The 14,905-nt window shown below is 39.1% G+C and overlaps 1 protein-coding gene across 1 annotated transcript in view; it reads right to left on the bottom strand.

Moving 5' to 3' along the window:
- ppp2r5a (protein phosphatase 2, regulatory subunit B', alpha isoform) overlaps positions 1-14,905 on the bottom strand; it is a 56,073-nt gene that overhangs the window by 13,164 nt on the left and 28,004 nt on the right. The window contains exons 3-4 of the mRNA XM_042502869.2: positions 5,864-5,965; positions 5,662-5,754 (exon numbers count right to left, since the gene is read on the bottom strand). Coding sequence (XP_042358803.2) covers positions 5,662-5,754; positions 5,864-5,965 — 195 coding nt within the window. The remainder of the gene's footprint in view (positions 1-5,661; positions 5,755-5,863; positions 5,966-14,905) is intronic.

Here is a 14,905-nt window from a genome sequence, read left to right as displayed (position 1 = left end):
TATTTGATGTTTTTCATATCCCACTTATCACTTGGCTGTTACTGGTACAAGACAAGTAAAGTTACTTTAGGTTTAGTTACACAGCCTGAAATAACAAACCTTACTTTGAAGGGCTTGTTTATTATCTGTACAGCAAACAAAAGTCTCTATCCTTTTTGTAAACAGTTCCAGACTTTGAAATACTGACATACCTTATCTGATGTAGCTTTTCTTAATCTCCCCCTCTCAAATGTCACAATTAGCTGCTCATGTCTGTTCTAAATCATGGTTAATTTATTAACTATGTTTCATGGACTCTTATTCTGACAGAAATTACAGTTTGAAGACTTTGTCTTGGGCTCTGTGAACTTGTGATGGATCTATAACAAAACTGTAAAAAGCAAGGTATTTGTAAAGAATTCTCTACACTCAGTGTTTTGGTAAAACTTGCATCCTTACTGATGAGACAGAGGAGATTAAGTTGAAGTTGATCAGGAAAAAAAACGGGATAAAGATATTGGGCTCGACTTTGTTATGAAACGGAACCCTGCAGAGTGTAATTCAGACATGCTGTGTTTGCCTGAGGTAATGTCAATATTCATTCACAATAGGTCACACTGGGATATGAGACAGGGAAAAGTAACCAAAATCAACTTTTCGACTCACCAGCAGAGGGGACTGCTGGGGAAAAAAATCCACCAGCCAAAACTGGTCAAAATAAAAGAATAAAAAAACAAAATTCCTATCTACAGTTTCAATACTATCACAATACATCAGTGCCAGTTTGATATGTACTGTGTCTTAAGTATTGGGATTTTTTCTGTTGCAATTTTCATTAGGTTGACACTTTACTTAAGCTGACTATTTATATCATGAAACAAAAACAAAGTACATCTCATCTCAGTCAGTCTTTCTGACTGTTGTTTCAGCAGGCCCATATACTGCATAGTGATTAATTACCTGTATGGTCTTCTCTGTGAAAGGTGCTATATTAAATAAACTTAAATTACTTATTTATTTGCTGATATGTCAGTTACATGTAGAATAGATTGAATATATATATATTTTCTTTTTAAGTAAACTTAAACTTTAGCTGTGCCTGCTCATCAAGTGAATAGTGTTTCCGATACACCGATTTATTTGTGGTGGCCACCGCAAAATCAACATTGACCGGCACAATTTCAGAATTTTGTTTTTTCCTTTTTTTAAAAAAAATTGGTAATATCTTTTATTCCATTGTAGAGCTACATAAAGATTCGCTTAGCCCCTCACCCCGCTATCGCTCTTTTTATCAGACTTCTTATGAGACAACAAAAAGCAGCACCACCTCCACATTTTAATCATATTCATTCAGAAATGTAAAAACTCGCCTTAAAAATTGTAAATAAATACATTTTTAAAATTAAAATAAAAATAAAAAGGGGTACTAAAGTGTACTGATATTTTCTGCATCCCTTTAGTTAAGCCGTGTAGTTGATGTCCCATATTGTAAAGAGTACCACAAAACTTGGAGCGCTTGATCTGTTTTGATGTTTTTGATGATCTGTTTTGTATCACTGCTTAGAAGCACATAAATACACATCTGTTAATGTGTGTGTGTGTGCGTGCGTGTGTGTGTCAAGTAGCCTTATGAGATTTAATCGTCAAATGGAAAATCTACCCGCATTTGGACCTTGGCTGGAGTTAATGTCGGATCCTTCTCAGGAGCCTGACCAGCACGTTCAAGAATAGCCCAGCGGGGAAAAACAAATCATTACTCTGCTATATGTTATGTCCATCTATAGTTAGACACAAGGCACTATCATAAAGGCAAACTGCTTACAGAGGATCCATAAAAATATCAATGACCCCCCCACCCCGCCAAGAAGAGCAAAATTCTCTTCCATGGTTGAAAAACACTCTTGGAAATCACAAACAATCAAGTCTGTCTCTTTTCATTTCATAGTTATGACAGAAAGATTATCCACTATGAGAATAACCAGGTCATTACTGAAATTAAATGAGTAATTCCCTGACTAAAGGCCTCTCTGTCCACCAAATATGATTGACACTGAGACTCAAACAAACAGAGCAACAAGGGTAAGCATGGGACAACAAAAAAAGGCATATGCATATGAGTAATAATAATACTCCAGACTGTAATGACTTTCAAACAAACAGTAGGTTTCCATTTATGTATGAAGTGTCAGATGGCTACTCGATGGACAGTGTCATGTTTAAGACTAAGGGTCATCTGTTCCTTATGAAGCCTGATTTTTTGTGTTTTGTTTAATTTTAAAAAATATTATCTTTTACCTGCAACACTGCAAGCGGATTCAAATCTAAAAATTGTGAGACTTGAATGAATTGAGAAATTGACCTCAATATGATTTTACCTGTGATTACATGTCTTAACAGGAATATTAGATTCTTTCATCCTGCTCACAGTTGATTTGGCAACATGTTTGTGTCCTCAGTTTATGTAACATCAGTTGGAATGAATTACTATAGATACAGATAAGAAACAAACCTAAAACAAAACAAGGATATGCTGATTACTTCAAGTTTTTTCACACACAGTTTGTAGCTGTTTCACTTTACATTCACTCACATGGTGGTGCTGCATTAAGATACTGTGTTCAAAAACAAAATGTGTTTTGCAGTCAAACTGAATAAATCCGATGAACCAGCAAACCAGTATTCTGCATATCAGGTTTGAAAAGTTTCCCTATGTTATAATTCTCTGTTTAGAAGCAATTTCTAACAGAAGTATTTTGGTTACTGCTCAAAAAACATCAAACTGAGCAAATTAATTACACAGAAACTAAGCTTTTGGAAACTGAAAACCTTAACATTGAACAACAAGCTGAAAAAAAAATACAGATCCCTGCCAACACACAGACACACTGTAACATTTTACTGGTGATGTCTGACCACCACAACAACAAAAAAAAAGCCTAAAATACACCCTGACCACGTGTCTGACCATGTTCTGCTCTTAGCTCCACATATGGTTGTTTTCCCATTTCGAGGGATGTTTTCTGCAGCAGCTGTGCTCTGCACCAGTTGAACCAGTGGCGCTGGAGCTGTGCTAGTATTAAAGCTATGTATAGGGCCAAATATTCCATCTAGTAGTGTTAAAAACCAGTGGTGATCTGGATAATCGAAAGAGCCGCATGAAAGGATATGCCACTGAGACTATCATGTGTAATAGTTTTTGTCACTTTGGGATGTTGCAGGACCAGTATCATTGGAATAGCATGATCACACACAACAGGTGCAAAGCTTCACAAAGTGCTGACTGAATCAAAGTTGACTTCAACACATATTTTTCTCACTGAGCTGCTCTGCTGCATGTTTGTCAAACTCCACACCCATTTCCAAGGCTTTGCTTGAACTTATCGCCATGAAGTAAATGCTGATTGTACAATATGATGAATATAGAACAATGACACCATCTGCGTTTAAATTGGTTACCTCTAAGCCTGGCTATCACTCTGCGATTCTGTCTTTTGGGTTAGATCTCCAGTGGAAAATGAAGGCTCAACTTCTAGCAAAAAATGCAAGTGCATTAACTACTGCACAACCAAGACAGAAAGAAGCAAGCACTTTTATTTTCCCCGGCAGCTATTGGTAGTTACCTACAGTTATCAAAGAGTATCAGTGCAGGTTCTTAGGAGTTACTGTCCCCAGTAGCAAAAATGGTGAGCAGAGAAACTATTTAAGTAAATGTAAAAATTAAAAATGCAGTGTGTCCTGTGTTGTTGGCAGTTGTTAGGCTCTGAGAGAAACAGAAAGCAATCCAAATGTCTTTGTGCCAACAGCACCAAGAATATCACCACTTGGAAACACTAAAGCACTTCTCACACTGCACTTAGCCTGGCGCTAAGAGAGTCTTCGTACTAGCTCAATCCCGGCACAATCCAAAGTCGACTAACCCTGCCTTTAGCCTAGTGCCCTCTGGCCTTGCTCTGGAACAGGGTTAGCCCCCAAGATTTTGGGGTTATCCCCTGAAAAAAGACTAATCGCAGGGCTAAAAGTTGCCAGTGTGAAACTGAGCTCATGGAATTTGGTCTTGTTTTTATTTTCCAATCACACAACTTCTTCAACACGTCATCAGTACATGCGTGCTTTATGTTTACATTGCAACCATGATAACTACTACTAACAGAAACTGGAGGTACCTAGCAAGCCTGCTAACTTAGATCATCAAAGTCCTGCTAATGGTGACACTTTAATTTTGCTGCTTGCTGTTAAAGTCACACTTCACTGAAAAATGTAAACATTATTACATGTTCCAACAGACATTAGACCTCGAGCTAGTAGGAGTGCAGTGTGATTTGAAAATTGTGTGTAGCCCAACATTTATGTTAACCCTGCGTTAACTGTGTGCGTGAAAAGTTAGCCCAGTGATAAAATTATGCAATGTGAAAACCCCACTAGGGCAATGGTTCTCAACTAGTGGGTTGCAGTCCCCATGAATACATCGTAATTTATCTAATGTATGGACCTCGAACAAATGACTATGGAGAAATCTACACCTAGTGGCTGTGGTTGGGAACCATTGTTCTAAGGGGAGAGAAGTTTATCTGTTTTCACTTTAAGAAATATGTGTACATGGATGGTACAGCCAGATACACGTAACAAGGATTCCCCCCTTTGTGGCTTCATATGGAAACCCTGTTACCTCATCTGTTTGACAAAAGAAATAGCAAAATGTCCTTTTTGAGCAACCAACTGAACCTTCCAGCTGCTGCTGAGCTTTGAACTCTATGGTGACTATATATGTGGATTTCTCACACGGATATTTTAAGACCTATTCCTAAGCTGTGTGTATTATGATAACTAACGTTAACCAAACCACAAGCCGTCTTTCCCTGCCTTTATTGCCACCCGAACCTCCACCTCCTTGTTCCCTTCTGCTCCGACCGCAGCACTCCTTCTCTTAACCTGAAGAGTAAACAACAGGCGGCTATTTAAAGCTCCCCCACGACACACTCACATCATGGAAAGTCGGTCCAGGCACCTCGGATGTGGCCCGGCCAACATTCTTGGCCCTGTGGTCCCCCGTTAGCTTCTGCTTAACTCTGCAGCTTCAGACAAGAAGTGAAGCATTCCTGCGGTAGGAGGGTACTGAGCGAGGGCAGATGCCGCCGACCTGCAGCTTATTACTGGTTTGACTCATCCAACTAATCATACTGTAGCGTCCCAAACACATCACATTGTGCTGCTAATTACTGTTATTCACCACATTAGAAATTCTAGGCATTTAACCAACGACCTGTAACAGCCAAAAGAAGCTGTGCCAGCTGCAGTGATTAATCGATCAAAATTTAAGGAATTTTGAAAAAAGAAAAAAAAAAAAGGCAGAAACCACAAAAAGTTGCAGCTTTTAACTGTAAATACCTTTGGTTTTTCTTCCTTATAAGATGATAAACTCAGCGTGACAGCCAGTTGTCACAATTTGCTGAATAGATAATGTAAATAATCTGCAGTTGCAGCCCTCGAATTGTCACAACACTCCCAACTCAACAGCTATCTAAAGACATAGCAGAAAACCAGATGCCTATAACTAATAACTTAGTTAAATAAGGTAGGTTAACTTTAAACCTGTTGATAGATTTGTACAATCTTCACTATCATGCATAGTAATGCTGATTGTTTTGTTGTTTTGTTGTTTTGTTTTTTTAAAAAGACTCTTACCTGCAGAACAAATTTCTGATCAATGTGGCGCTTTGCAATGCTCGGCTGGAAGTCTGGATTCTCTAGAAAGCGTAGGAGAAACTCATAGACCAGCTGGAGGATAAACAAAAAAAATAAAAAGAAATACATTACATCTTGTAACTAAAACGCATGATGTAATTGAAAGGGTGATGAGGAAAGATGACAAAAATTGGTTCCTTACCTGAATGTGAGGCCAGGAAGCCTCTAGAGTGGGTTCATCCTCCTCTGGGTCAAAGTCAGGGTTGTCACTTGGTGGAAGAGTCCGGAATATATTGGTGCAGATCTGGAGGAAGAAAAGTATAAAATCAATGATCAAGTCCCATTGTTAAAAAAAAAGAAAACAGGGTCAACATGCCAGGAGAGCACACAAGGAGATACAGCAGAAAACTTGAGTGTCCTTTACTTAAAGTCCCATAATGTTGAACAACCACATTGTTAGCCAAATATTTTTGACAAATAATTTAATTTTGTGCACAGGAAAAAAAAAAAGGATGTGGCTAAATTGTGAAAATGATGTGTGACTGTGGCAGACGCCACAGGTCATGCGTCATCCTCTGAGGTTGCGCAGGTGCACTACCACTTTGCATCTGCGCTGCAAACTGATTAACATTGTTATAAGCTAGCTAGGTACTGTCATGAGCACAAACTCACACTGAGCCATGACTCTGATGAGTTAACATGTTCATGAGCACATCTTTGTTATCTAGGAAAACAAAAGTATCGGATCGAGTCTCAGTATCTGCAGATATTTACTCAAATTAGGACCGGGGACAAAAAAAAACCTGACCAAGACATCTCTAATAATGACAATTTCTTATTTCTGTTACATATTACTAGGATATATATACTGTATGCCTATAAAGTAAATTAGTGAAAGTTGTATTTGGTTTGCAGTGCTCCACACTCATTATAATATAAAAAGCTGCTTGGAGCATTATTCAGAAACAGCTACTGTTACTGGTGGGTGATACTGTTTGTGCAACAGCACTCACCACGACGTTCTTTTTTTTTTTTTAACAACACACAGTATGTAGAGCAGTGTGACTTAGTAGGACAGTGCTGCTACAGCATGACAAACCTTGCAAAATAAATTTGGTTGCAGTTAATTTGCCTATACGCCAAACAACTCAGACAAGGTTAGTGAGTTTGTACCTGAAGCCAGCAACTGAATAAACACTCTAACACACATTTTTAGGTGTATGGCTCAGTTTCTTTGTGATAAGCAGCTGTTACAGTTTCCAAGAGATTAAATAAATGTGGGTGCGAAAACAATATTTGATTACAAACCATTACAGGTGGTCAACATGCATTTTGAGAAGTGGGAACTGGATCTACACACAAGTGGGACACAAAATTAAATTCTGAATTCTGTCATCTAAAAAGAAAGTAACATACACACCGATGCATGGACATTGTCAGCAGCTGCTGATTTCAGTGGAAAGCAGCTTTATCTGGACGATTCCTGAGCATGTTTAATTTAACAGAGGAGGTTTTATATCAGCACCAAAACACAGGGGCTGGAAGAAACCATTACAGATTCTGCATCTGCAGCAACTCCCCATTAAAATTCTATACCAAAGACAATTGTTGTAGACAGGTCACCGCCACCTCTATCCCACCTTGTTATTTTTAGCTAGGGTAAATTTGAGAGTGACACACACAGCAGCGGGGAGCTGAAAAAGCTGGCATTATGTGACTGGGTGAGCACTCTCATGCTGAAGTGATAAAGACAACATCAAATTACATATTGGCAGCTGGAAAATCCAAATGACACTAATGGGAGAGGAAGGTGGCAAAGGAATTTTAAACCTGACAGAGGCCAAAAATCTGACATGCTGAAAAACTTTGGCAAGGGAGATTCATTTCTGAATAAGCGAGCAGAAATTGGAATGCATGGAAACTAAGAAATCAAAAAATGAATTAATGTCCTACTAAAACATACAGCTGAGTGATGCTAGACACAAAATGTTAACACTGACAAGATCTCAGAGTAAACTAGAAAAGCAGAATATTTTGCAAAGAGGTAGTGTGTAAAATGAGGAGCAGCACAAATATCACAAAAATAGCAGTAAACTGGTGGCTATGAGCTAGAGCTACATTGTAATGGAATTACTGAAATATCATCTTCCTGTTACCCTTATCATCTTTAATATTTTCTGGCATGCTTGAAATTTTCAAATCAAAGATTAAAGTTACAACAACCTTTTGTTGGTTTACGACCCCTTAAAGACATATTAAGAACTGTGTGATTTCTTTTAAGTTGCTATATATTTTGTTGGTGTTTTGTGTGTTCTTGTTGTGTTGAGTTTGACATTATGCTGGATGTTTCTAACAATGCCCAAATCCTGAAAAATCTGTAATTGTAATTAAGAATGTGGTCATAGATTTATAATAACACCAAGATACCGAAAGCCAAAATGGCACCTATTCAGTCCGACTAATTTGCTCGGCTGGTGCATGAGCCAAAAAGAGTTTATAGATTCCTCTGGCCCTGTCTGTGAGGCTGCAAGGGTCACTGACTTAACATTGTGATGATGTCACCAGTTTTTAAGTCTCTTTTCTCGATTCAAGTAAAGTTTTAAAAATTTAAAGGTTGAGCGGCAACATGGGGGCCTGAGCACACATTAGCAAGAGCAGGCTAGCAGCCCCGCCATGACGAGCTGAACAGCTTCGGAGAAACACTGATTTCTAACATGAAACTGACATATTCCTTGTTTTTACCATTTTAAATCATGGAGTCCATTTGATTTTGAGAGAAAGTGATGAGAGCTTTGTGACATTGCACATCACCCTGCTGCAAGTACACACTGAAAAGAGGGTGAACTTGGTCAGCATTAATGACATTCATATGATTTCTCTTTCATTTTTTCACATGACCATGTCAGTCTGATCTTGGCATTAGCTCAAAGGAATGGTACCCAGCATGGTGTTGTGCTGCTGCAGCCCGCCCCCTTCAAGGTTGAATGAGCTGTGCATTCAGAGATGCCCTTCAGCTCGCTACTGAGCTGTTATTTGCCTGCTTGTGTCCTTCCTGTTATTTCAGAGAATTCTGACAGTGTAACTGCAGCTGTTTCTCAGCTGATGAAAACACCATCTGCAAGCAGCATTTGTTCAGTCTCGCTTACATTCAGCATCTCACCCATGCTTCAGCCAAACAGTAACAGAACCTGTTGACTGCCTTCATATTTTATACTCTCTGTGGAGTTTCTGGCACCAAGAAACTTTTAGCCGCACACCGTCTGCAGCATATGCTGAGGTTAGCACAACAAGCTGAGAGCACAAATGAAACACTGGAGCTGGAAGACCAACCTGTGATTGTGTATAAAACGAGGATGGTGAGTCAGCGTTTCGCCATGCTGATGTACATTTAACTGCATCACCCAGATGTGCCGATCACTGGCATGACAAATGTCTTGATGCTTTAAATGTTTAAATACAGCCAGGGTGGAAGCAACTGAAACACTCCAACTGATGCAGAAGTTTTTTTTAGATTCTATTCATTTTGGGTTTTTTTTTCAATTTTCATAACATAGCACATGTTATGACCTGACGTTGTATTGTGGGAAAGTGTTTGTTCAGTGTTCGTACAGTATAATATACTGTTTGAAATGTTCCTTATTTTCATAATGAAAATAGTTTACTTATGGTACCAGTGAGTAAAATGTTCCCTTGTTGCCCAGCAGCAGGACTGTATCATCAGTCGTTGACACGATTGACCAAACTTGCAAGAACTGAACTGACTTTTGTGTACTGTTACACCCCTACTACAAACCCACAAATACATTTAAAAGTGGTAGCATTTAGCTTAAATATCTATTCAGCACTATGGTGCCAATAAAGCAGCTAATGAAATAGTAAGATCTACATTTATCATTTTATCATGTAGCCTCTTAAATGTCAAAAAAAAAGAAAGAAAAAACCCTTAGAATTTTTCTGGAACCCAAAGTTACTTCCACAAATAACTTATTTTTCTAAATAAAAATAAATTTAAATAGTCACAATTAAAATGCTGGAAACACTGATCTTGGTATTTCTGCTTTCAGTAAAATAACTTTTCTGTTTGTAAACTAGTAAATCAACCTGTTTCAGCTCCTCTGTGAACACAGAGCAGATTTATGATATCTCCAACCTGTCCTACCCCAAAGACTCTGCTCAACTGTTGGGTCCAGTTGTGTCACACACCCGTGCGGGTGTCTACTGTATTTATCAGAGGGCTAAATCAAGGTTTAAGGTTGGTTTACATCAAGAACATTTACTATATAACAATTACTATAAATATATTGCTTTAAAAAAAAACTCCCACTCAATACAACAAAGTTTTTCCACTAGCACAAGGTGGTATTTCAGGCAATTTGAAAAAGCCATATTTCACAAAACTGCAATGGAAACACATTTTTTTCACTTTTATAGGTCAAATGATGCAATAGCTATGTGCTTGTTGGTAGGAACTGGCTCCCTCGGGCATGATGCAGCAGGTGCTACAAGAGGTGTTTTTGTATCACATAATTTTAAAAAGATGAGCGAACAATCAGGAAGTTTTTAATCCACAGTTCTTTTGTGAAATCGTGAACTATTACCTCTGAGAAATCCCTCATACGTGGCCACTCCCACGTATAAGGGGCTTGCCTTTCCATTATCGCTTGCATAACACGCCTACGTTGCTTTTGATTGTAAATTATGACGGCTAGTGCGGTGGCTGCAACAGAAATTAACGTGCTCATGTTTCGAACATCTATCACTTCTTGGAATGTTTTTGCAAGAGGAGAAGTCTGGATGGAATGGAAACCCGCCTACTGACAACCAATCAAAATCCATCCAAAATCACAAGGTGAAACAGTTGGAGCATGCAGCACATGCCTGGTGCTACTGTTCATCATTCATCAGTGTCGATGCTCACATTGTTATTATGTTGTTGTTGATGGTGTGGATGGCCTTTTAACCACACATACGTACCAAGTGTTGCGAAGGCCATGATGCAGCCTCTTATCTCTCTTATTATACAACAGTCACATGAGTTGACACTCATTTCTGTGTTTATTATAGTAACAATTAGAGCAACAGTTTTCACCTGATGCATGACTGACTATCCAGTTAGACCGCAGTGACAGCTTTACATAATGCAGATGTATGCAGATGCTGATAATGTGACTGATGAATAAATCAGTGTGCCACCTCTGCAAGCTCTCTGTGGAGGATCACTTTTGCTGTCCCTGGTGTGAAGCACATCATTGGCTGAGCTGGAGTCAGATGACTCACAGACTAGGTTGCCAGGTGGGACAGCTTGATGCCAGTTTTTCCAGGAGGAGAGCTCTGAGGTCAAATTCTCACAAAATGAAGATAAATAGTGGGGCTGATGGCACTGGGGCACACACGGGAGCATAACTTCTTTGACATATAGCCAGTATGCTATGACTACTGTTAAACAAGTACTGTATCATAGTTAACATCACAGAACTGCACTCTAGTTTCCACTGAGGGCATCAGTATGTGTATTATTTGGCCTACAGCAGGAGGTGCATAGAGAGAGACAGGAGGTAAAGATACTGCATGAGATGAAAGGGACAAGTGGTTGCTTGTGCTATTAAAACAATGCAAGGTTGGATGTTGGGGTGTAGTTCAACATGCTGAAGGAGCAGCCGCAGTGACATGACAACACATTGACATGATGCACAGAGTGCAGAGACTGCAGCAGAGTCAGTGCAACATATACTTCCAGAGGATATTATTATCTTTGTTGTTCATCATGAAAAAACATCTATAAATCTACTTTTAAAATGCTCCTAAAAACTCCAGAATTTTCCTAAAAAAAATCTTTTTTTTAAGATTATTTTTTGGGCTTTTTGGCCTTTAATTTATAGGAAAGACTCAGCGTGAAAGGGAAAGAGAGAGAGGGGATGAAATGCAGCAAAGGGCCTAGGAAGCAGTCGAACCTGCAGTCGCTGTGGCAAGGACACAGCCTCTATACAAATAATCAGGTCTTAAAGGGGTGTTTTTCTAACTGTGGATTCAGAAATGCACACTGTCTGTTCAACATAATAGATTACATAATCAGCATACAAGCATCTGGCACACTTATTTAATTCCCCCAGTCACTTCACAATGTTGAAAAATAACTACAGTTGGACAAAACAAGAGAAAATATTGTGGGAGGATGGCAAACATGGGAAGTGTGTGTGAGAGAAAAAAGCAAACAGTGATTTGTGCTTGTGAAAGTAATGTAGGAGGATCCTATAAGGACTGCTCCTAAGTGACAGAGCGTTGAGTGAAACCAGTGAACACATGCTGATGACAAGGAAGGCTGTAGCTATGTACAGGGTCAAATTGAAGGTGACGGCAGTAGCAACCAACACCTAGCAGCGTATCGGAGGAGAGAGAGAGGGAGAGTCGGAGGACAGGGATGAGATAGAGAAAATAAGTACAAGCACTGAGTGCCGCATTAGCAAAAAGGTGGGAATTACAGCGAATAAAAGGGGAATTATAGCTCAAAGAAGCTCTTCTGAACTAACCATTTTTACTCATCTCTGGCACAGAAAAGGAAGAATACAATCCAAACTGTCTGTGAGATGTGCTTTTCTAAAATATACTCAAAATACTAATTATAGAGTTGGAAAATAAGGTGAAACCTCCTTTTCCCTAGATGAGAAACCTGGCTGTTTGTACTCCAAACAACCTCAGTGATCAAAGCGCTCCTCGCAGCAGCAGAATAATGGGCAGCACTTTCAACCCTCACCTCTTCATTATCATGTGATGCCAAGCATGGAGTATCCAGGAGAGCTATTATCAACCCAGCTTTCTGAAAGTGCAGCTGCTATTTGTCTAACCTCACTCAGAAGCCTGTCTGTATTTCAGGAGTGGGTTCCTCTTGAGCATCACCCACGTCCCTCCGTCCTGCCCTTCAATAGATAAATGAGCTTACCAAGAAAGACCTGTGACAACACCTGTGCACTGGGCAGAGTCATCTCCAGACATACGAACTTTCTAACATGTTAGTGAGGTAACCCCTATGGTCACTGACAGAACTAATACATGTAAAATAAGGCTGGGCAAGACAACTTAAAAATAATGCTGCAATAATTTTAGGATTTATTAAGATACGCGAGATATATCTTGATATTTTGAAATCACCTCTTAACTACTGTAGACTACCATAATACAAAATGATTAAATGAACTACAGTTACAATAAAGTAGTAACTGTCATAAAAAAGTTATGGAACGTCTGGTGCTTTCATTTTGAAGCACCAGGCTCATCACGGATGGAAGTGCTGCTGATGTTTTTGCTGTAAACTTGAAGATTCTGGTAAACAGTTAGCAAAAAGTTAAACTGTTACTGCAGCGCCTTCAAACATGAAGATTTACTCAGTGTGAGCTGGACACAAACTAAAGCTCACCAGTAAATATATTACAAACACTTGCAAGTCACAATGACATTCCATGGTCGCAAAAATAAATAAATAGTTGTGATCAGAGCTCTGTAGATAAAAAAAAGACAACAACTTTATATTCAATGTTTGCAAAAGTCATTGTATTTATCCCATGTGGAACTAGCCAACATACATTGAGTTTCTTCCATATATCGCCCACCCCTAATGTCACGTAACTCATTATCTCGTGGATGACCTGTTGCTCACACACTAGTCATGATTTAACTACATCTGCTTGAAGTCTCTTTCATCTTATGTAAATGATTTAGATATTGTTTTACATGGTTTTCCCACATAAAATGTTGAAAAAAGGCTGGTAGCAGATCTACTCTTTCTCCGTCACTGAGAAATTCTGGATCCGGTGTTGGAGGAAACATGGGAGAGATTCAGCCATATAAGTATGTTTGAACCTCAGGCAGACACAGACTCAGATGTCTGCACCAAAATCTGAGACTAGAAGGCGTATCAGAATGTAGAAAAGGTATGATTGCAGACTGGGGGATAGAGCTGACTCACCTTTAAGACGTCAGCGAAGGTTGTAACAGTGCCAAATCAACGTGACAGCGGGCAAGACAGAACCATGGACCAAGACAGACCAACCAAGACAGATGGGGTGTAACGCTTTGACAGTGTGTAATATGTGCAACCTATCACTGGGAGATTTGCAAGCAGCTAGCAGCAGTTAGCAGCTAACTCATGGAAAAAAACTTAAGGTAAAAATGTCAGCAAATTGGTGAGATAATAAGGTCCTGGAGCTCTTTAACGTGGGCGAGGGCAAGATCAGCTGCTATTTAAGAGGGACAGTAAAAAAATACTCTGCTGACAGCAATATACGTCACGTCTTCTGCTTCTGAGATGCAAACTTCACACAGATAGAAGTCACTATGGCAAAGGTCAGAAATTTTAGGAAACATAAACATTTTTGAGCAGAGGGGTACTCAAACTACAGCAGATATTTCTTCTGGTGAGTGTGATTTATATCTGTGATTGCATCAGTGTGAGTATAACTGACAAGCTTTATTTTTATTAATTTGGACTGCTGACATCAGAGGATTTGCTGCTATGTTTACTGTCTGCGTTGGCACATTCAAAAGTCAATCAAGCCATGTTGGAGACAGAGCACAAAATCCCACATATCCATTCTGTCTTTGCTGCGAGGTCCAATGTTCATATTTAGGAAAAAATCCATTATTGTAAAATCTAGGAATAAAAGGCCCAGCTTGAAAAATAACCTATATTTTGTATTTATTTTGTCTGTATGATCTATTTTTAGTGACTGTGTCTGAAGAGCTACAGCTTTACCAGCTCCTGACAGAATGAAGGTACATAGTACTTTTATAAATTCTGCTGTTATTGGCAACCATAACTCTTCTTTTGATCCATCCATGATGATCTTACAGAATGTTTTTGGATGCTTTAAGGGTGGGACCAGCACAATAACAGTGTGCATAATGTTGCTAATACATACTGTACTGTACTATTACATGCTGTACCTTAAACACTGATGTTGCACCAGTTTAAACATTGACATTAAATGCAAGTTCTCTGACACCATTAGCTGTCAACTTCATATTTACCTTGCTATTCCATGTTTGCATTACTGCCCTGCTGCCAATGTTTGTCAAACCACAGCAGCAGCACCTGAAGCCAGCTTACACAGCTAGTAAACCTTACACATGCTTTTTTTTTTGGCCATTATCAGTTACAACTAAAGCACTCTCACTAAAAATGACTCTCGTCTTACTGGAAATTGTCTATTTTTCCATAACTGTCATTAGAAATCAAATTGGAAAAACTCAA

This window comes from Plectropomus leopardus, chromosome 16 (genome assembly GCF_026936395.1).
Source record: "Plectropomus leopardus strain MGB_pleo_1.0 chromosome 16, ASM2693639v1, whole genome shotgun sequence".
Classification (NCBI taxonomy): Eukaryota; Metazoa; Chordata; class Actinopteri; order Perciformes; family Serranidae; genus Plectropomus; species Plectropomus leopardus.
Note: the sequence above shows the minus strand (reverse complement) of the source record. Positions and strands in the feature narration are given on the sequence as shown.